At 48.5% G+C, this 23,278-nt stretch overlaps 1 protein-coding gene across 41 annotated transcripts in view; it reads right to left on the reverse strand.

Moving 5' to 3' along the window:
- LOC107268115 (microtubule-actin cross-linking factor 1) overlaps positions 1-23,278 on the reverse strand; it is a 77,108-nt gene that overhangs the window by 19,017 nt on the left and 34,813 nt on the right. For 38 of the 41 annotated variants that reach the window (XR_001537746.2, XR_003059798.1, XM_015740535.2 and 35 more), the window contains 12 exons: positions 22,759-23,229; positions 21,418-22,656; positions 21,259-21,342; positions 19,949-20,170; positions 15,931-16,046; positions 5,880-15,831; positions 3,780-3,926; positions 3,474-3,697; positions 2,614-3,408; positions 1,659-2,527; positions 1,192-1,481; positions 73-1,116 (listed from right to left, as the gene is read on the reverse strand). Coding sequence is in view for 39 of the 41 variants with exons in the window: in XM_015740535.2 (XP_015596021.1) it covers positions 73-1,116; positions 1,192-1,481; positions 1,659-2,527; positions 2,614-3,408; positions 3,474-3,697; positions 3,780-3,926; positions 5,880-15,831; positions 15,931-16,046; positions 19,949-20,170; positions 21,259-21,342; positions 21,418-22,656; positions 22,759-23,229 (15,453 nt within the window). In the remaining 2 variants the exon portion in view is untranslated. Of the gene's footprint in view, positions 1-72; positions 1,117-1,191; positions 1,482-1,658; positions 2,528-2,613; positions 3,409-3,473; positions 3,698-3,779; positions 3,927-5,879; positions 15,832-15,930; positions 16,047-17,650; positions 18,181-19,948; positions 20,171-21,258; positions 21,343-21,417; positions 22,657-22,758; positions 23,230-23,278 lie in introns of those variants that run through there. The other 3 variants (XM_015740559.2, XM_025085378.1, XM_015740558.2) reach the window with 3 other exon arrangements.

Here is a 23,278-nt window from a genome sequence, read left to right on the forward strand (position 1 = left end):
TAAAAGATCAAAAAGTCGGGCATCGATATAATACTCCAGAACTTCAAAAATTGTCAAATCCTGTGCACTTACCTCATGATGGTCCAACTGTTGCTGCAGAATCTCACGATCGGCGGATACTAACAATTTCTCAGACATGTTACCCAGTTCGTCTGCGAGCCAACCTAGGGTCTTGCTGCAAGATGTTTCGAATTGACGTCCGTCACGGAGATTACCCTCAACCTCAGCCTTCCTGTGATCCAGTTTCTTTTGTAGATTGTTGTAAAGCTTTCCAACAGCTGCGAGTTTTCCCTGAATCTCAGATTTCGACGCAGGATCACTCAACACCTCGCACAATTGAGCGCCGGCAGCTTCTGCGTCGGCAAGAAGAGGTCTCTGACCTTCAAGCTGTCGCTCTAGGTTCTCGATTTTACGTAGCTGTTCTTCAGGATCTTTGTCAAGAGGAAGATCATCCAGATTGTCGGATATGCCTTGAAGAGCATCACGAAGTCGATTAAGACTGGCGTCAAATTCTCGACTAGTGTCGACAGCATCCCCAAGACTTTGGGCACGCTCGTCTAGGCGACCAAGTTGATCTGCCCATCGGTCAAGAACATTCTGAAGTTTGGCATTGATCTTCTGGCCATCAGGAGAGTTAACGTTAATTCTCGCCAGGACACTTTCACCAACTTCAGCCAAATGGTCAAGTTGTGGCTGTTGTGTTCTGAACTCTTCACGTAAGACCTGAACCTGCTGAACCTGACTGGCGACCATTCGTGGATCCGATGAAATGGGACCCAAAGCCCCGAGCATCCGCTCCTTAGCTCCTAACCAGGAATTCAAACCCTCGTGAGTATCGTGGAATTCACGCATATCTTCCAAGAATCTGATTCTATCCTTGCATCTGTCTGAAATGGATTTCCATCTACTAGACACATCTTCAAGTTCATCATTCAGGCGATCAACGCCGTCGGCTCCTTTCTTGCGACGCACAAGATCCCGACCCTGGGTCCTTGTACTGTCAAGTAGAGATTGCTTTTCGTACATTTCCTCGATAACGGTCTTGATTTGCTTGGCGGTCTTATCAGCATCTTCTTTGCTTGATGGAATCGTCTCCTTAGGTAGTTGTCTTTGTACCTGGAAGGATAAGATTTATAATCAATTCTTTCATAACTAAACCAGCGAGTACATTTCAGTAGATTAAATACAAACCTTGTCCAAGAACTGAGAGAGTGTTTTCAAGTTATCCAAGTGCTTCCTCAGCTCATCTTTGATGTTATCCAACTCGGTTTGCCTATCAGCCAACCTGACACCCAATAAACCATATCGATTATTTATCTCCGAAAGCTGTTGCTGAACAGGAGAGAGTTCTTCCAAATGGAATCCATCTTGACTAGAGCGTCGGCTGCTGAATCCACTGCTACCACCTGGAGACACTGGGCTTTGAACTGCATAGGATTTGGTGGGGGATGGCGAACGACCATCTTGTGATGTGCGACGTACTATTAAAAAATAAGGAAAAGAAAAATTATACGATGCCGATGAATAAAGGAAATTAGTCAGGATGGAGATGTGACTATCAAATGCAGAAAAGGAGACTGATGGCCATAGCTAGATAACAATTTAAAAAATGTAAACCATGATCAATGGAAGCGAGTTATAGTGAAATTCCTGCTTACGTGGACCGGTGACATTAGGCCTCTTCGTAGGACTCGCACTGCCACGTCGTCTGGTGGGACTCTCACCGCGTTCCTTGAGTAAACTATCGTAAGCGATACCAAGATCATTAACTTTATCCACCGTGACGCCATAGTCTCTGTATTCCTTTTGTATAGGCTTGAGTTCCTCAGCCTGCTTCTTGAGTTTGTCCAGGTCAACGGCAACTGGTTGCAGTCTCTGAACCTTGTTCTCACTTTTATTGAGCCAATCGATAACTTGATCGCGTAGCTTCTCATACGCATTAAGTTGCTCGGCACGTGACTTGCTGAGACGTTGCTTCTCGTCAAGGAGACTATTGAGCTCCTTCCATTGGCTCTCCAGAGCCTTGATTTTCTCTCTAATCGGAGCTGCGTCGGTGATATCCTTCTTTGAAAGTAGGGCCTTGCCATTACGAATGAGATCATCAAAGTTGGCATGTTGATCGTCACGTTTATGTACCAATTGAGCCATCCTGGTTTCGTATTCTGAGACGTCGAGTTTGGAAAGTTGCCTAGACTCAAGGGCATCCAGTATGTGCGAGTACCAGTTGTCGAACTTCGCTGTCTCGTTGCTGAATTCATTGAGTGCCTGTGAAACCTCATCAAGGAACTCGCCACGGCGAAGAGACTTGTCCATTAACTTTTCAAATCTACTCTGAACATCCTTAAGCTTGGCTTCAATGCGTTTGGCTACGCGCGCGTTACTGGAGTTGACCAAGAGATCCTGGGCGCTTGTGCTAATAGCATCTACACTCGCGCGGTGACTATCCAGGTCTGCTTGAAGCACACGCTGTTCGCGTTGTTGTTCTTCCAGTCGCTCCTTCTGCAAACTTGCCGGTCGTTGAAGATTTCTGGAAAAAGAAGAGAGAACAATTTATATTATTTACATTGAAGAAAAATTTATTGCGCTAGAAAGGCTTTTTTTGAATTTACTCACTTGAACTGACTCTCAGCGTTGTTGAGCCAATTGACTAGACCATCAAGAGCATCTTGGACTCCCTGACTTTGAACGAGAGCTGTATCGAGTTCCTGGCACTTGTCGGCCAGAGCATTGCCCAGTTGCCTGTACTTATCCTCAAGGGCTCTTACAGGTTCCTCGAGTTGATTCGTCTCGTTAGGTGTGAGTTGCCCATCGAGAGATCTTAGGAGGGCATCAACGCTAGACTTGGCATTGTCCACGAGTCTTTCATTCGCCAGGAATTCATTATTCATTGCCTTGGCTTTGCTGAGCTGATCTTCGACTTGTTTAGGTTCGGCCGCTACGGGCTCGGAGATGACTTTGTTCACCTTTGGTTCAACTTCCTTCAGCCAGGACTTGGCCTTATCGAGGGAATCGTGATAGTCACGTTGTCTGCCTCCAACTCCGGAGAGTCTGTCCGACAGAGCATTTGCTCTGGAGAGAAGATCCTTATAATGGGCAGTTACAATAGAAACTTCGCTGCGCACCGGTGAATCCTGAGCTGGCAATGGTTCCTTGTGGGGCAATCGTTGTGGCAGACCTGTTCTGAATTCATTCAAAACCTGGAGGTACTCCTTGCCCTCGTCAACAAACTTCTGTGCTGCCATCGTGATGAATCGCAGATCAGCCTGGTGAGCGATCACATCACTTACAAAGTCCCGGGTGGAATCTGAACTGCTGGTCAACTTCTTCAGGTCTGACAATGAACGTTCCTTATCCTCCAGGGTTCGTCTAGCCTTATCCAGCCACGAAGAGAACGACACAATCTCGTTTCTGGTTAAAGAAAACAATGACAATTAACGTTACCCTACTTGGCAGACGTTACAGCGAATACTTACTTGAACTTCGAGAGTTCATCTCGGGCTCCAGTGAGACGTCTTAGAAGACGTTCCGTACGGTCTGTGGCTCTCTCAAATCGTGTTTTCAACGAGCGTCCATTCTTCTCGAGGGTCGACACTTCGTCGCTCGAGAGGACGTCGCTTCCAGTGAGAACCACTTGGCGAACTTGATCCAGACACGAAGAGACTGGGCGACTGTGTGCCTCCAGATCCTCTTTCACTTGCTGAACAAAAATCAAAATCATTATATTAAAGCCTTTGTGTCTCACACGGTCAGAGCTTTTTTAACGGTGACAAACAGCTAACCTTCATCACGTTTATCTGATTTCTCAGTTCCTCGATATCCTCCTTGACGACATCCTGATTGGCCAGTTTGTCTTCTACAGCCGAGATCCATTGCAAGAGCTTGGTCAGGCTTTCATCACATAACTTGTACTTCTCCTCCACCGCTTGCTACAAGGACATACGATTAACTTGTGACAGCCAACTTTAATACCATTTAATAGTGCAAAAAAAAAGGCACGAGTTAGGAAATTGGTGGGAACAAGGGATACTGAGTCAAAGATCAGGTTGGGCAAGACGACTTGTCCATATCAGAGGCATTTCTAAATATATAAAATAAAACTAAAATCTATACTAAAATATATATACGTATAATAAGCCTATGGTAATGTCTCTCACTCATGCAAGCACGAACACACAAACGGAACATACATGATGACAGAGGTCAAAGGTCAAGATCAATTGGTACAATACATTGGCCTAGGATAGCTTTAATTTATCTGCTGGGACTGCGTACGCGTACGTACGTGCCTTTCTCTCGTATGCAGCCGAAAGCAAATGAGAACAGCGTCCAAGCTTTATGTGTGTAATGTGTAAAAAAAAAACCTCGGCACAAACTTTTCTCAAGCAAATAAATTAAAACGCACAATAATATGATAATGTGTGTGACAATGACAATAATCTGATACAAAGGGAGAACAGTACAAAGTATATGGATGAGATGGAATGACATAAAATAAAAATGAATAGGACAGGTAAGATAATGTGCCAAGATCAAGTCCAAATAAAAAAAGAGTACAAAAATAAAAAATGGCCATGTAGAGGGAGATAAGTGTGAAGAGGTGAGAGATAAAAAAAAACAAACAAACAAACAAACAAGAAACAAAAAGTTGATGAGGAAGAAGACGAGGAAGTCGAGGAAGAGAACAATAATACCTGCAAAAAAGTAAAAAGAGTTAAAAATGTATCAAAAACCGGAACGACGACGACGACGACGACAGGCGTCGAAATCATAGGAGTGAGTTACAGCGATTATACGTTAATGGATAAAACTCGTAGGTGCTGAAGGGAGGAACATTACGCATCGTGAAAACAAAATGGCTGCTCAACAATAATCAAAGCAAGCATTTAGGATTCTCTAAAGAGTGTCGACAATGAAAGTGATTAAAGTTGTGGCGACGCGTAACGCACCCCCCCATTAGAAGTAACTGATTGTGTGAAGGCTTATTACGTTATTAACGTTAATTCCGGGTCCCATAATGGCTGCCATGGTGGTCATGACACTATGAGAACACCGAGTTTAATTACCTTCTAAGGTAACTTAATTAATCGCCGGTTGAATTAGCGTTGCTGATGCGACAAGAACGACATTGGATTAATGATTAATTTAATTAAAGCGATGTCTATGGATCGTGGACGTGGTTATGGCGTGGAGCAATGTACCACGCATGAGTCTAGTCGGTTGTCTCTGTAGATTCGCAGACAACCTGGCGTTCAGTAGAGCCACGCGAGCCTAATGGTTAGTGTCGGATAGGTGGTCGTGGTCATGGCGGTCGTGATAGTGACGGTGACACTTGGTGATCTTTTGTTTTATTAGCCCCATGTTAAATGATAACAAGCACGGGGATGTGAGTGTCGTGTATCTTGGGTACGCTGTAAAAACGAGACAAAACATGATAAGCAAGCATAATCTAATTGTAAGTAAGAATGAATAGTGAAAGATGCTCTTGGGTATTTTCCATTCATTAAAATGCTTTGGCTCATGGCGAAATAAAGAAAAAAGAGGATTGGATTAGATTGAAGAGGATAAGGTCTTCGTGCGAAAGAAGATCTTGATGGTTTCGGAAGCATGGGTTGGCATTTTATAAATATTACCAAGACTATTGAATAGCTTCTTTCTGGTTACTCTAGCGACTTGCAATCTGATAAGGGTGGAAAAAGCCCGAAGAGCTTGGAAGTTAAGAAAACTCGAAGCACAGTGCACGAAAATATCCATATCCATTTCAGCAAGCTGATAAAGGATGACGAAAAAGTTATGGGTAACAGAGGTTGCAGGTTTAGGTTATGATAAAATTAACGTGCACGAGAGCGAGCATAAGAGGGAGTAATCAAAGGATGACTTACCCTGGCTTCAGCGGCGAGCACGTAACCCCGTTCCAAGGCCTTGACGAAGTCGAGACTCTTGCCGTTGGGGTCTTCGATAAACCTGCCTGCTATAGGATCTATCCTGGCTTCACTTATTGAGTCTAACAACGTAACGATTTTCCCAGTCACAGGATCCTTGATCACCGTGCTCGAGGGATCTATGAGTGCTGAATCTATAGCCTCTAGGAGGGTCAGACGCTTACGATCTAGGACGGAAGTAATCACGAAGGGGTCATAAAAACCGCCAGTGGTAGGATTGTAGAGACCGAATTGTAACGCCTCGATGAATGTTAGACCACGCTTGGGCGTTACCAGAAGGCCACTCTCGATTGCCTTTGGTAGGGTGTACAATTTTGAGCTTTGGGTGTCCAGGACACTACTCTTCTCGGCGTCCATCATGCCCTTGCGGAAAGCTTCTGCGAGCTTTACTAGCTTTCGTTTTTGCGTGTCCTTGATCAGGGCAGAATCGGGATCGACGATGCCGAGACTCACGGCTTCCTTCAGTGTGAGGACGGTGCCAGTCTTTGGTTCAGTGAACTTGCCAGTCTCCGGGGAGAGGAGACCCGTTTCCATAGCCTTTTCGAAGCTTACGGGTTCTTCCAAAAATACGAGGACGTCCTCGAAACGGATGCAACGCGTGTCTACTGTCTTTCCGCTTCGGAGCTCAATGCTTCCTCGCTTTGAGGGATCGACTACGCCTTCGTCTATTGCTCTTCTGACGCTGATGAAGCGGCCTGTGCGGGGATCTTTGAGAATTGCTGTCTCGGGATCGAGCAGCTCGTATCTAATGGCTTCTTCGAGGGTGCACTCGCGAACAGCTCGGGATTCTTTCGCACCATATGATTTTGAATCTGGTTCTGCATCTGCGTCCGAGACATTTACGACGACGTCCAGATCGACTCGGGTCAATGGTTTATCGATGCTGACGAGGAGTCCACGTTCTAGAGCTACGTCGATGTTGTAAGCTCGCTTACTCTTGGGGTCCAGGACCCGCCCTTTAGGAACGTCGATGGTCCCATCGGCGATACCTGCTTGCAGAGACTTGATACGTCCGCTGGTGGCATCTTTGAGTGCCGTTGTGTCAGGGTCCAGAAGACCCACGGCAAGAGCTTCCTCCAGATCGTGGTACTCGTTGAGGGAAGGATCGACAAACTTGCCACTGTCGCCGCGATACAAGGAACACCTGACAGCTTCTTCGATCGACAGTGGCTTTTTCGAAGGTACCACAAAGCCCCGTTTTCGTGCTTCTTGGATATCCATGACCTTTCCACTTTCAGGAACCACAAAGCTGTTCTTCGTGTCGTCGATAATACCTGCGGCAATGGCATCTGGCAATGAGATATATTTGTTAGTGGTAGGATTCTTCACTAGAGAGGACTGAGGATCGATGAGTTCATCGTTACAGGCTTCAGCCAGGGTGAATTTGCGGCCGGTCGAGGGATGCACAAAGCGGGAAGAATTACTTTCGTAGATGCCCATAAGGAGTGCTTCGTAAAGTCCAAAGCCGGCACTCTCGATATCAACGATAAGTCCAAGCTGAAGAGCATGTCCCAAGGACACTGAGCGGCTGGCACCTGGTTCGCGGAACAGACCTGAACGTCGGTCGATCACGGAGGCCCTGCACGTCTCGGCCAGGGAAAGAAGTCGTTCCGTGCGTTTGTCCCAATAACAGGCCAGGGTGGGACTGATGAGACACTTTCGCATTGCCTCGTGAAGGGTAACGGCCCGGCCCGTGCTGGGATCTGTGATTTTCCCAGTGCTTTCGTCGTAGAGGCCTTGGTGAATGGCACGTTGAAGGGACACTGGTGCCTTGTTGTCGACAATCAATCCGCTCTCGTATGCCTGACGCAGGGAGAGTGTAGCACCGGTCTCATCTCGTGGAGACGACGCATCCTTCCTGATTCGTCCAGTTTTTTCGTCGACGTAGCCGGCGCGGATTGCCTCCAATAATATCATCGTCTTCCAGAGTCCTGTTCTCGTGTCCCTCAGGGTAACCGATTCAGCGTCGATAAGATTACGCCGAATTGCTTCCAGGAAGCCAATTTGAGCGCCTGTCTGCGGGTCCAGGAAGGTGCCACTCGCCTCGTTCAGGATACCCTTTGTGAGAGCTTCACTGAGGCTCATTGGACGGCGAGTCTCAACCAGGAGTCCATGCTCGAAGGCTTCCCTGAAGTCCACAGGTTCCCCTCTGTCATTGGTAATAGTGCCGCTCTTAGGGTCGACAATGAATTCTCGGATCGCCCGATCGAAAGTGATGACCGTGTCGCCCTGGGGGTCGTGGGGATGACGCACGATCGCAGAACTAGGATCTATGACGCCCTTCTTAATCGCCCGGTCGGTCGGCAGTTTCTCCTGCGTCTCAGGAATGCTGAACTGTCCAGTCTTCGGATCGTAAAAGCCCTTAAAGACTGCTTCTGGCAAGGATATCTTTCGTTTAGCCGGCACGATCAGACCACGCTCCAAGGCATCGATAAGGCTGATAGGAATCCCAGTTGCAGGCTCGATGCCTGTTCCGGTCTTAGGATCGATCAATCCGTGTTTTATGGCTTCGCTCAGAGATATTATATCACCGGTTCGTGGGTCCTTCACGGAAGGACTGTCACGACTGATCAGACCCTTTTCGATCGCCTCCTCCAGGGTAAGTTTTTGGCCCTCGATAAGGAACATACCGCTATGTGGATCGTAACACTGATGGGCAAGGGCTTCCTGAAGGCTCCAGGGTTTTACAGTACTCAAGATGTATCCTTTTTCAAAAGCCACGTCAAGAGTCATGGAGTGCGGGTAGAGAAGAAGACCCTTCTCAAGGTCGACGAGTCTAGTTTTCTGAGCTTCCTCTAAAGGTAACACTCTCTCGCTCTTCTCGTCCTTAATGACAGTCGCGCTGCCGTCAACATAGCCAATAGCCAGTGCTCGCTTAAGAGTCAATTCCTCGCCGGTCATTGGATTCAGAACTAGACCAGTTCTGGGCGAGTAGTATTCCTGTACGATGACGTCGATGAGGGAAGGTACGAAACCGCTGGTTACTAGGAGACCTCGTTCTAGGGCAACGTCAAGGCTCAAAGACTCGCCAGCCCTGGTATCGCGTAAACGTCCAGTCTTGGAATCTAGGAGTTTTGCAGTGATGGCGTCGTCCAAGGAAAGGAAAGATCCTGCTGCAGCATCCTGGCACTCAGTGATGAACGCGTCGACGATGCCGCGTCGTACTGCCTCTTCGACGTCGACACGCTGTTTCGTTAGAGAATCCAGGATGCGTCCACTCTCGGGATCGTAGAGACCCTTTTTGACAAGTGCCTCCAGGGAAATAGGTTTCCTGAACCCAGGTACGACTAAACCTTTTACGAAAGCAACCCTGATGTCAATCTCCGTTCTCGTCTCGACGTTTACTATGACGCCACGCGCTAAATCTACAATACCATTCTCCAGCGCTTCCTGAAGTGGTACGATTTCATCGTTGGCAGGATTACGTATCCCAATGGAGTCTCCGTCGATCAAACCGCTCTCGACAGCTGCGGCAAACGTCAGGGTTTGCCCAGATCGTGGATCATGCAGAGCACCACTAGACGTCTCGTAAACGCCGGCTTCTACTGCTTCCTGTAACGTCAATGCCAGTGGGGCCTCCTCTTCCGCCACTTCCATCGTACGAATTGTCGGTGTTCGCGTTTCGCGTTGGTCGGTCACTGGGACCCCTTCTACTATCCAGCCGAGACGAATCGCCTCGAAGACGGGGATCTTCCTGCCAGTCTTGGGGTCGACCATGTTACCTAAATTGCGATCAACTAGGGGTTTCTCGATGGCCTCGCGCAGAGTTACGAATCTCTCAGATTTACTTGACAGATCCTTCACCAAGACATTGTCAGGATCAAATACACCTAGATCCAGGACAAACTGATGGAACGAGACAATCTCACCTGTCTCAGGATCAAGGAACTTATTTTGCTCCAAATCAAATGCTCCTCGTTCAGCAAGACTCTCACGGTTCAGTTCCTTGGTGACTGTTATCTTGTACCTTGGCGAAGTTTCCGTAACTATGTGAATCAATGTCCTATCAATCACCTCTACTGTATCACTCAACTCAATTCGTCTATTTTCCAAAGCTTCCTGGACCGTGTAGGGCATTTCCGTATCGCCCACCCGTATCTGGCAAGTCTTTGGTTCTATCAAGTTACCCTCAATGGCCGCACCCAGAGTTTTCTTTGTCGGCTCTTGTTCTTTCATTTCGACGTCTTCCTCCTCCTCTTGCTTATCATCGTATTCTGGAGACGGCCGCAGCTTCACCTGATCACTGTCAGTGACGCTTCTACTAACACTAATGCCAGTACTGGTGGTGATAATAGTGCTAGTGGTGGTGCTGGTACTGGTGCTGATAGTGGTACCAGAGGTGACAGTGGAACCTGGAGTCCGTACCACTGTATGCGATTGTGGTACTTCACTTATGGAAGTTGAGATGCTTGTTGTGTTCTCTTCATCGGATGAAGAACGCCTAGCTTTAATGGCGTCGAAAACAGCTTTCCCAGCAAGAACTGGAGCAGCGACAACAGCAAGAAGTCCTAATTTAGCAGCTTCAGCCACTGACATGGAAGATCCATCCTTATCTGTGATCTTACCAGTCTTTGGATTCAGGAGTCCTCTCTCCATAGCCTGTTTGGTTGTGATCGATTCAGCATTCTTGACATCGTACATTACAGAATCAGACTCTATCAATCCGACCTCCATTGCTTCACTTAAGTCATATGACTTTTGGGTATTAGGGTCCTTGAACTTGCCAGTCTTCTCGTCGTAGATACTCTCGGCTGCTTCCAGGACAGTTAGTGGACCAGTTTCGGGTATAGCAGTCACTGTGGACGGTGCTATTGAGGAAACTTCTGAATCAATCTGCGATGGTGATTGCGTTGATGGCTTGCCAGGTTGTTGCTGAGGAAGCTGGGTAGATTCGGAAGGTTGACTAGGTGCAAGCTGTTGTTGAGGCTTAGGAGCGGAAGTGTCCAGGATGCCATCCTCGATGGCTTTGGCAATTGGTATGACAGCGCCACTCTGAGGATCAGTGTAAGTACCAGCGCTCATGTCAACCAGTCCTCTTCTGACAGCGTCGCTGAAGGTCATCTTAATATCCCTCGTTGTGAATTCTTCTCTGATCTCGGACTCGTCCTTAACGATTCCTCTAACTTTCGCTTCCTCCATTGTGATTACTCGTCCTGTCTCAATTTCCTGGATCTGTGAAGCATTTAGTAGAACATATCCCGGGAGGAGTTCTATGGTCTTGGTGGTTATCGTGTGATAGGAGGTGACAGTCTCGGTGACCGCGGCGACGGTGCCTTCGTTTCCACTTACTTGCGGCTTTATTATAAGGAGACCAGATTCGACGGCTTCGGATACAGAGAGCAGCGTGCCCGTTGTTGGGTGCACGAACACGCCCTTATCGCTGTCAACGAGTCCGGACTCGAGAGCCTTTGTCACTTCAATGCTATCAGGTGCTGCTGGATACGGGAAGGCCATCAAGAAATCCTGATTGATGGCTTCCTCGATGGGTAAACGTTCGCCGGTTATTGGATGTTTCACCTCTTTGGCGTTAGTCTCAACGAGCCCCCGCTTTAGGGCTACAGGGAATGTCATGCCTGCTGGTGGAATTTCTCTCGGTGACTCGCCCCCTGGTACATCTGGCTCAAAGATGTCCCCACGTTCGACAGCCTCTGCAAGACCCAGACTTTCGCCGTTCCTTGTCCTGATCAGACATCTCTCGCCGTCGAGAACGTCATCGGCTATGGCTTTCTCTATGGTCACTAACCCATCCTGACCAGTATCCGTCAGAGTTGAGCGGAGCCGAGACAGAGGATCCACAATTTCACAGACAATCGCCTCATTGAGCGTAAGGTGCGCCCCAGTCTCTGGATGAATGATCTTTCCGTCACGCTTCTCCAGGAGTCCTTGTTTGTACAGTCCTGGAAGAGATAAACTTCGCGCAAGAGGTACCAGAAGAGTACCAGTCTCTGGATCCAGGATACCACGCTGAAGGGCTTCTTTGATATTGAGAATGTCTCCTCTTTGAGGATCGACTATCCTGCCCTTGTCCGGATCGACCTCCTCACTCTCGATGGCTTCACTAAGAGTTCTGGCTGTCCCATCATCCTTTGGTTCTTTATTTTGTTCAGGTGAAATCATCCGTGCAGTCTCGACATCAATGAGTCCGCTCTCCAAAGCCTCTTTCGTACGGACGATTCTCTTGCGCATCTTCTGGAGGACAATTGGTTTCGCTTGGCGATCCGGACTTCGGGAGAGTGACCTGGCCTGACCAATGGTCACCTTGTACTTTGGTTCTGTGGTAACGCGGGACCTGGTTCTTTCGGCCAGAGAAGGTCCATCGCCTTCGGAGAGATCGTCGATCTCTCGACTACTATCGACTATCTTAACTTTGACTTTGGTATCAGGAAGAGCAGCGAGATCTTGAAGTTCTTGGGAAGTGAGGAGACCCTTTTCGATAGCCTCACTAGCAGGGATCTCAAGCCCACTCTCTGGATCCTTCACAAGAACAGTAGTCGTGATGATCTCTGATCTGCTGACGAGACCACGCTCAATGGCAACTTCCCGGGGAATCTTTTCGCCAGTCTTAGGATCCTCGACCATGGCTCTTTTGACAGCTTCTACAGCAGCCGCTGTCGCGACTAGAGGCGCTCCTAGGACTGCCACCAGACCAAACTTGGCAGCGTCCGCAAGAGAAATTCGCCTACCGCTTCCATCTTTGTATTCGCCCGTCCTGGCATCGAGGACACCACGATTCAGAGCTTCATCGACATACATGTTCTTGCCTGTATGTGGATTCTTAACTTGGACGGATTCTGCTGGCAGCGCTCCTTCCTTGACAGCTGTCAGAAGATTTGCCGATTGACCACTCTCGGTGAATATGACAAGTGCTGTGGCTGGATCGTAGATTATGCCCTGATCTACCTGAACAGGGTCCATGAGACTGGAGCTCTCTTCAATGGCATATGAGCTCGCGATTTCAATTCGCTTCGATGGATTGTTAATATGTGTCAACTCTATCTTGTCGGGTTTTCCAGAAACCCTGGTGATCTGGAAGAGTCGTTGACGACTCGTACCTTCCGGACTCGTACTCGTCCTAGTCGTTTCTTCTTCCCTAGATTCCGTACTATCCATCGACGTGGTAGTCACAGTGGTGGTTGTCATAGTCGTCGTCTCGGTAATCTCACAACTTTCCAGGATCACCAAGTTCTTCGTAATGGCTTCTTTCATGGAGATCTTTTGCGGCTGTGTATAATGTCCAGTGGAATCCAATATCTTCTTTTTCAGACTTCGCAGCAGAGAGACTTTACGTCCGTTGCTAGGGTCGATAACACATGCCGAATTTGGATCAATAATCTGAAGTTTAACGCATTCCTCGAAGGAGACAAGTCTGTCCGTTCCTGGGATTATGAAGAGTCCAGTTACAGGATCGAAGAATCTTCGTTCTATAGTCTCTGCGAGGGTCCATCCATCGCGGGGTAACTCGAAAACTTTCCTTTCTGTAGATTCAACTGATTTCTCATTAGATTCGAAGGATTCAGTAATCTCACGTCTCTCGGTGATGGGCGAAGGTGTCCTGGACGCAGAGGAGCTTCGACCTGACTGTGGATGTTTAAGATCAGTGGGTGAGACACTGGAAGTGATAGTTACCGTGCTCCTGTTTCTCGTAGAATCTGGGATGTAGGTAGTGGACGTAGAGGGCGGAACCTCTCGGGTGGTAATAATGGCAGTGGTAATGCCAATAGCTTTTGGCGGAGAAGAATCCCTTGAAATGCTCGATCTACTGATCACACGAATTGGCGAACTCTCGATTATTTGACGCCTCCTGGAGGAAGATGACGCATCAGGTTCCCCAACCAGACCTTCCTGAATGGCTTCACGTAATGCTAGACAACGACCACTGTCGGGATCACGGAATTCTGCAGTCTCTTCGTTGAGATAACCTCGGGCAACAGCTTCTCCATAGGCGATCTTGTAGTCCCTGGTGATGGTTTCGCCAGTTTCAGTAACTGTTACGTAACGCTTTATTGTCTTTGTGAGGGTCTGCGTAGTGACGGTAATGTTTAGAAGACTCGCAAGCAGAGCAGCACCGTCGGGTGTCACGAGAGCACGCCTAATGGCTTCTTCAAGGGGTACTGGTCTCTTAGTTCTAGGATCAAGAAGCTGTCCAGATCTTGGATCCAGTACACCTAGCAGTACAGCTTCAAGGACACTCAGTTCACGTCCCTGGTCGGTTACTCCGATTCCACGGTTCAGCATTTCCAGTACCTCAGGACGTGCGTGTCCAAGTTCTGCAGCCTCATCCAGGGACACTGTCCTCCCGGTATTCGGGTCCACTACAAAGGATCCTCCAGATTTGGGACTGACCAAACCCTTGAGAAGCGCTGCGTTCAGACTTATGAATTCTCCGGATATTGGATCCTTGAAACCATCTATGTCAAAGATCGATTTTTGAGCGACGGATGTAAGGAGTCCGCGGTCGACTGCCTCCGAAATCGTGGATTCTTCGCCCGTTAGTGCGTCCCGGAACGTATTCGCAGGAGTTATGATGCCGCAAGCCAGAGCATCGTTCAAGGTAATGAGTTCACTCGTTCTGGTATCAGTAACTGATTTAACATGATCCGCATCGAGAACACCACGATCAATGGCCTCGAGAATTCCAAGTTTGGCACGATGTGCTGGACTCGCAATCTTTCCATGCTCGTCGATGATCTCCAAGTCACAGCAATCCTTCAGGGTCATGGGCTTCAAGATCAGCTGACGTCTCCTGGCCTCTTTCAAAGGAAGCTTTTCCAAAGATATTCCATGTATGTATCTTCCAGTTTTAGGGTTCAGGATGCCACGCTCGATGGCCACCGCGAGACTGACCTTCGTGTCATTCTTGGTGTCGACAATTTCGCGGACGTCTGGCAGGAGGATACCACGCGCGATAGCCTCGTCGAGACTGTACTCCTCGCCAGTGTTACGATCGGCCACACGACCGCTTCTCTCGTCGACGAGACCCTGACTGAGGGCATCGGCGAGAGCAAGGGCGCCACGTTTAATCTTGACGCTGGTGTCGATTCGCACGAGGAAACCGCGCGCGTACGCCTCCTCGATGCTCATACGTTCCCCGTCGGCACTGATAAAACGACCGCTTTCCGGATCGAGCAGACCACGTTTCATCGCATCAGCAACGCTAACTCCGTCGGCATCACCGTCGCCACCGCTCTCAAGAGGCTTCTCGTCCGATGGCGAGACGCCGAAATACGTTACCTTAGCTCTGTTGGCTTCCTGAGACTGATACGATTGGGACTGAGGGTGCGGAGGAACGGTCCTCTCCGCATCCAATAGCTCGCGCTGAATGGCCTCGAGGAGGGAAACACGTTGACCGTCCTCGGTGACGCCGCAAGGTCCTAAGAGTCTGTTCGCAAGTTTCGGATCAATCAAATTAGCCCTAGCTGCCTCCTCAATAGGCACGCTCACTTTACCATCCGCTGAGCTAGCTATCCTACCATTCCTGACGTCCAATATCCTCATACTTATAGCTTGCCCTACTGTCAAAATTTCTCCCGTAGCCGGGTCAACGATACCTCTAGCATCAACTATGTTCTCAGTTCCTATACCCTCCTCGGATCTGTGAACCCTCTTTAAGCTTCTGATCTCGCTAAACTGCATACTACTCCCGGACCACTGAGACCTTGAGGCCTCGTTGCTCCCGGACCGGCCGGCCGTCTCTCCGTTCCTCGTCCTGCTCTGACGTTCCTGAACATTCTGGCTATCACGTTGATCCTCATCCTGTCTTTCGTGCGGCCTCTTCAATGGAGACGACTCTCTCGATGACGCTTTCTGTTGCTCTTGCTGAAGAGTAGAGGACTTTGCCGTCAACTCGTTCGAAATTGTCGTCGCCGTTGACTCATGTCGTTCGGACGTGTACCTGTGCGAATGTACAATGTTAAGTAAATGTTTGGAACAAAGAAGGAACATCAAGAAGGAGGCAACGGCCAACGAAACGAATTAAGAGAAGTAAACTTACTGAGACTGTGTGTAATGGGTTGTCGTGGACGTGTAGCGTTCTTCGCTGGAGGTGCTCTCATAGATATTGAACTCGGTGCGGAAGGTTCGCAGAGGACGCTGCTCCTGGAGAGCACGCTGAAACAACCAGGTGAGGAGATACGTTAGCGTCAACATCTTCGGAAGGCATCGTCGCGATTGAAAAGCTTTTTTAATTCAACGAAACTACAAGGATCCTCCTCCAGACAATGAGCCGCACTAAACCGTGAATTTCCACTGTTTAATTTTGAGTCTTCTTGTCTCGTTATTCCATATCGCGTTGTCCTCCTCCTCCGTCACTATCAACCTTTCTTGCATAACAAACTATGCTTTTATACGTTGTCAAGCGTAACCGACTTTTTGCGGCATGTCCGAGCAGAGTCAAGGTTTTCTCGAAAGTTTCTGGCCTTTGCGCACAGCTTCCTCTTTATCTTCGGAACAAGACGAACAAGGGAAACGAAGGAAGTCAATGGAAGGAAACATCAGGAACAAGTAACAGCAGTCGACTAGCGCGTAAAACCGCTACAGAGAGACTGCGGCGAATGTCTGCTAAAGCATTCACCGGAAGTACTATAAATAATTTCTCCACGATTCCGTGAAGTGTTAGAGAGAAAGAGAGAGAGAGAGAGAGAGAGAGAGAGACGTAGGGGCATCACAGTATGACGGCGGCAGAAACGTCGACGTCGTCAGAGGCAGGGAACTCTCGTGGCCGTCAACATTTGTATATTTAGAGTAGGCGTCGAACAGAGCTCCTCCGTTCGCACATCTGCTCAAGTTCAGTTCAACGAGTGTTGCATCCGTGACGTTTATAATTGCCTGATCAGGATTATTAATCTTGAAAGCAAGTGAAAGAAAAAAAAAGGAAAAAAAAAAGGTGAATTGCGTCGCGAAAAGAAACTCCAGCGATGTGTCTTGCATAATTAAGATTTCGCAAAATGAAAGCAGAGCTCATCAACGCCACGACGTCATCCAGCTAACGAACCGGTCAATCAACGTCCCGACCAACCAGGCAACTAGCCCGTGTCCAACGACGAGGACCAACTTCAGGCAAAGCCATCGCCCCGCTCCAGGTAAAATATTTCGAATTCCTGAGAAAAGACGAAAGGCGAAAGAGAGTGAAGCGATTGCCAACGACACTTAATCGAGCGACCATGGTGGTGTCCTGTCTCGAGAGAAGTCGAAGCAGACCGACCTTCGGGCTGAGCGACTGTGGGCACCGTAGCCACTTTCAAATATTCCCCTTATTATCCAAGTTGGCCGAGTGAAAATAGTCCAGACCATTTGATAGAATGATCGGAGCTGCTTTTCACCTAGCTGTTCTCGAATAGCCGATGACATCATAGCCGACGAGGCTTGACAACCTGCTTGCCGCTACCGTGAACTTGATTGGAGGAGGCAGAGCTCTGGGCTATTGCGTCACGTCATCGGAGCACTGAGAATCGTTGCGACACACCGGCGCACCGAGGACGCTCTATTCCTAGCCGCTGCATTGGTCCATTAGAATGCCGACTAACGAAACGTTCAGGATTACCAATGAAATTAATTAAACGTGTCAGAGATCAGGAACGTCGCTACCAGCTATTCTGTCTATTTAAACCACGAAGCCAGAAGCGACAGACAAACGAAGCCACCTGGTACTCGATCCTGCAGTGGGAACTCTGGGAACAAGAATAACAGTGAGAGTGAAAATGAAACCGGGTTACCTGGCGAACAATCTTCCTCTTCTCGAGCTTCTGCATCTTGCTCTGGTTATCTCTTAACGAGAACCATTATATATTTCATTCATCGTCAACCGTCCAATCCTTCTAGTTCCGTAATCGCATAACAATTCGATCGGCCCTAACAGGAGTGACCGTTAGACGAGTAAGCCGGTACCGGCGAGTCGAGGATTCGACCGAATCGGAGCCACGAGCCGAGGATGCTGTCGCTTTCAATTAACGTAAATCTTAACCGAGGAGCGATAAACTTTATCTGAGAAACTTATGTCAATGAACGCTCTCAGCTGACACTGAGCGATACGAATTTGATGCACCAGAAAGCATTTTAATCTTCCTCCCTTATCACTCATCGAGTAATCGTCAATTTAACGTCGCACCAACAACATCTCTCTATCCAGCCGACACTCGGCGCAGTTCTTTGTAATCCCTCGAGGACTTCTCTCAGTGAAGAGGAATCGCGAGCCCAAGAAACGCGACAGTCGACAGTCGATTTTACAGCGACGACCGATTGAGCCAGACTGAGGCGCGAATCGGGAGCTGCGGTTCTCGCGACTGGCTCTACTGGCTGAACAGCCGCCGCGAAACGTCTTCCTTTCCTCTCTCTCTCTCTCTCTCTCTCTCGTGCTAACTCTTCCCCGGTCCTCACGTCCCTCTCGGCAAGCTTACTCGCACACGGCTGACTCCTTCGTGCAACCCACGCGTCAACCTCGCACCAACAGTAAGTACACTTGAACCGCTGGTAACGTATAACGTAGTCGCCTGTCATCGCGTTCCCGTAGCATCGACGCGTGCGCTTTGTGTACGTCAATTTGCAAGGATCCAAATAGAAGAGCACGTGTCGCCACGTGAGCACCCCGAGCACGCACGGTCTTCGGCACATCGAATGGGCTGAGTAATTGAGCAATAGTGCCGTTCGGCACGATGATGAAGGAAATTGAAATGAGCGTAGATATCCCAATAGCTATACTGGTACCTTTCGCACGACCACGAGCGGCGACAGGGAGGCGACGATCGTTTGCTCGGCCCACATGTCCGCGTACATTTATGGTAAGACGCGATGCTGTCTTAATGCGAATGCTGCCCACTTTAAATGCCCACACTACAAGACCCTATCCTTTTAAATGTCTCAAGTACGTTCGGCTACTCGAACGACAGTCGTCACCCTCGTGATCGCGATCCTGGATCCTGACGGGAAGTCGCGATACGATTGTAACACGTTTCGGTCGCAGTCCAGAAGGTCCGGAAGGTTTCGCTCCTGTTCGCTGGCGCCACCTTTTCCATTTCTACCGTATAGGTCGACACGTATAGATGCATACAACTTCATGCTCCGTTCATACTCCGTTCCCACGTCGCCGCGACTTTATTGATCTGGCGCGAGACGCGCGCGAAAAATACAAACTTCTCTACCTCGAGACAAGCCAAGAGCGAAAAGTATTCAAAATCCCTGGGATACCGTTGCCGCGTACTCTTTTTCTTTGAGGTCTATCTTATCAGCCGCTCTGGCCTTATCGCTATGCACGATCCCCCGGACGGGATTTGATAAGCCAACGCGCGATAAGCGCTATGTGCTTGCTATCTGCTGCTTATAATTCTAAGCGGTTAGTAATATTTTCAATTGTGTCACGGCGCAACTAGGCCACTGGCTGCTCATGGATATTCGCGCTTCGACAGCTCATCCAGTTTCACATTCGAGGAACGTTCGGCTGGAGGAGCTCTAAGATCACACGGTGAGCGAACACCTCGCCCCGGGGAAAAATGCGCCGGCGTTCGGTAAACATGGGATAACGTCACTTTGAGAAATACGTATGATGTCATTGGAAGGTTATGAATTGTTAGCTGTGAGCCACGAGCGACGTCATGGATATTCGGAGGCCAAGCCGAGTGCCGTGAGAGGTGCCAATCAAGCAGAAGAGCCGAACGTGCTTCGTGCTTCGTGCTTCGTGCACTGAAACTCGAGCGACGCTGATTGTCCGCGACCCGATCGTCCTCTTGGTCCGTAGCGACAACTCAAACGAACTTAGCTCGCAATTCATTCTATTAACGTCGACCGATCTTTCCTTGCAAAGGTTAAAACACTGATACTTAAAATACTGACTGGCCCAGATTCTTCGTAACGGAGGCTGATGTAGACGCGAACGTGGACTTCATTGCCAATAACGTCGCATCTTTTATGCATGCCTTAATGCGACCGCAGGAGCACGTTCTTGCTCCAGTAAAATTCCAGTTGAGGATTTTCAACGGGATGGTTAAATAAGTAAAGAGTTAAAGAATACTCGGACTCACTTGAAGAGAAATGTCCTCGGGGTAGAGCAGAAGAAGCTTCCGTATCCGTTCCTGCAGTAGTGTCAGGAGGTTCGTGTATTTTCTGTTGAGTGTGTCAAGTTGACGGGCGACGTCGTCGACGGTATTGACGGAATCTCTTCTTGGACGTTTGACCGAGGCGTCGAGCGACGGACAGACTTCCTCGAGCTGCTCCTTGAACGCCCTGAGCCTCTGCCCGTAGATCTAGGAGGTTCGGTTAGTCCGTTATGGTTAGTACATTAGATCAGGTGGACCGCGCTGCCGTTAGCCCCCCCCCCAAAAAGCATCGGACAGGACTTAATAGTTGAGAGTTGAGAAGTGAAGAATTGAAAGAGAAAAAAAAAAGAACAGGTGGCAGAGGAAGGAGCTTAGGAGAAATATAGGGGAAAATAGAGGATATAAGAAATATTAAGAAAATATCGCGGGACTATACTATTACTGTTATAATCCGCAAGCAGCGTTTGGCTTCCCAAAATTAACACCACCATTCAATCATGCTACTTCGTGTAATTTGAACTTTACGAGATTAGAGTCTCCGTTGACTGCCTTGTTCAATGAATTTCAATAGAATGAGCACGACGGTCTTTATTTTCTAGTGTTTCTGTTAGAGACTGGTCACTGGAGGATTAAGGATCCGTTAAAGTAGATATTAATTGCAAAGATAATGGGCGTTTACTAGAGAAGAAAAAGAGAACAAAAAAAAAGCTAAAATATAAGAAATTGATTTCGAGATACACAGTAGAATAAATGAGGACAATGAAAATCCTCGGCGTCAGACGAAATTCCTCATGCAAATCGTCTTGATAAAGACAGCTGGTTGCTGGCTGAAAGGCAGGGCTGGGAATTGAAATACAGGTGATGAACTATGAAACGCAACAGAATGACTGATGAGAATATACATGTGTTTTCTATACAGGATTATTCGTCTGAAGCATCAGTCAATTTTGACAGCTGTCATTGAATCTGATTTATCTTGATCAGTTAATAGTGAAAAATACTGAACAAGAAAATGCAAAGGAAGCTGTCAAAATCTAACTGATAAGTTTCAGCCGAATGGCTCTGTCTGTGAAACTAGAATGGTAGCGACAGGGACAAACAGGTAGCTAGAGATAGGTATAGAGACCAGAATGAGATGATGTTCCATCCGTAGAAAGCATTCATACCAGAGCAGACACACGCGCACACCCTGAGCTAAGGCCGTACAATATACATATATAGATATTTAACGCTATGTGGCTATAGATAACATGTAATGACAACCACGTAGAAATGGTAGCGGAAGTTCGCGTTACCTTGCCCTCGCGAATCAACCTTCCGCCAGTGACATTGAGCGCCTCGATGGCAGGGCCGCGTTCTACAGCCCTGTTTAGTAGATTCTGCCAACGTAAGGAAGATAAGAATTTAGCGGTGTTAATAGCTTCTTCGTTTGGGCGAAACGGACAACCACGTACCTTGGTAGTTTCGAGTTCCTGAGGTTTGTTACGAACAGGAGCAAAGTTTTCAAGTTTGCCGAATGCGTCGTCGACAAAGTCGGCTTCGTTCTGGTAAGCAGAGTTGTACTGCTGTGCCAAGGCGTAAGCCGCCTCAGCACCGCGAAGTCTGTCAACGAGTTGTCCGCAGACGTTGGTCCAGCGGGCGTTTAGCCGGTTAACCTCTGCGTCGAGACGATCCATGTCGCCGTGGGGTCCACGATGATTGGGTCTTGACTTTTCGACAAGTCGTCTTGCGTTGTGCGCGTCGTCGTTCAGTTGATCTATGAGGACCTGCTGCTGGGAAATGGCATTTTGCAGGACCATGAGATCTTCCAAGACATTCTGGAGAGCCTTGACATCGGATGGCAGTTCTCCGAAGGAGGCGAGCTTGATCTCGAACTCGGATATGGCCGCAGTGTTTTCTTCGAGGCCGGAGAGAACGATTTCCACGCACTTCAGCCGCTCGATGTAGAGATTGCTCACGTTCCAGAGATGATTCCACTTGCTCGTGATATTATCCAGCTTGTTCCTCATTGCTGGCGTCTTTAGGGTGATGCCACGGAAGGTTTGTTGTACCTGCTCGACGTCAGGAGCAAGTCGCTGCAGACTCTGTTCAAAGTCCTTATGTTCGAGGACAAGGTGTTCTAGACTGTCGAGGTCTCTGGGCAAGGGTGCAGCGATGCGCGAGTTCAAAACACGCTCGGCCTCCTCGAGAGCCTGTTGGAGCGAGGATACCTGGTCGTTGAAGATGCGACCAGCGTTCTTAGATTCCTCTTCGGCTCTGGCGCGCTTCTCGAAATCGTCAAACAGCCTGTTCACGTCGGCCATCTCGCGCTTCAATCTTCTCAGCTGAGGATCAGCCGGATCGCCCTCCGAGAGGAGCTTGTCGGCGTCCTCGTTGAGGGCCTTACGTATAGCAGTACGCTGATCCTGACCCATAGCCAAGAACTGGGGCAAGTCCCAACCCTTGACCACCTTGATGGTAGCAAAGATCATATTCTGCCGCAGACGCAGCTGTTTACGCTGCCAAAGGGCAACACTTCTGTCGTACTGTCGACGCAGTCGTTCTGCGCTGTCCAAAGCTTCCTTGTCTGGTGGCTGGAGAGCAAAACAGACGCCTGGCACCGGCGACTCGACGCCTTGAGAGTTCTTCACTCGCCACTTCACGCGACCTGAATTGTCGTAGAGAGTGCACTGCTCTCCCTTCTCGATTGAAATCTGCGCAAACCGCAAGGATAATTGATTAGTTTTAATCTACATTTTAAATCTAAGGCATCGTATAATAAGGATATAACAGGGTTAATACGTTGATTCACTCACGTTGACTTGCTTGTAACTGCAGATCGAGGTAACCTGAAGAGGCCTAGTGACGGGCTGTCGACGTTGTTTCATCGGGACGATCTCCTTGGCTCGTTCAACGAGTCGCTGTACGTGATCGTCATATCCGTTGAGCTCTTCCCTAAGTTCTTGCATGCCCTTGAGAAGACGCTCACCCTCATCAAGAGTGAAATCCGATTGGGAATAAACGCTGTTCAGGACTTCATCGCGCTTTGTAATCCACTGTTCCGCATGTTGAATGTCTTTGAAGAATTGCTGGCTTTGAGCAGCATGTTTTAGGTGGACTTCTAAGCAGAGGGTCAATTGAAGAAGCCAAGCCCACTGGCTCTGCATAGCCGACATATAGGCCTCAATGGTTTTAGCAGCCGGATGATGTTGAAGCACAAGTGCCTCGCCGCGATCCTGAACCGCCGAGAACTGAATCTCTCGCTTTTCCAGGTCACTCATCAACGACTGCTCGTGGACATCGGAAAATAAAGCAAAAAAAAACACAATTGAGAGA

The sequence above is a fragment of the Cephus cinctus genome, unplaced genomic scaffold, assembly GCF_000341935.2.
Source record: "Cephus cinctus unplaced genomic scaffold, Ccin1 Ccin1_scaffold0471, whole genome shotgun sequence".
NCBI classification, from domain to species: domain Eukaryota; kingdom Metazoa; phylum Arthropoda; class Insecta; order Hymenoptera; family Cephidae; genus Cephus; species Cephus cinctus.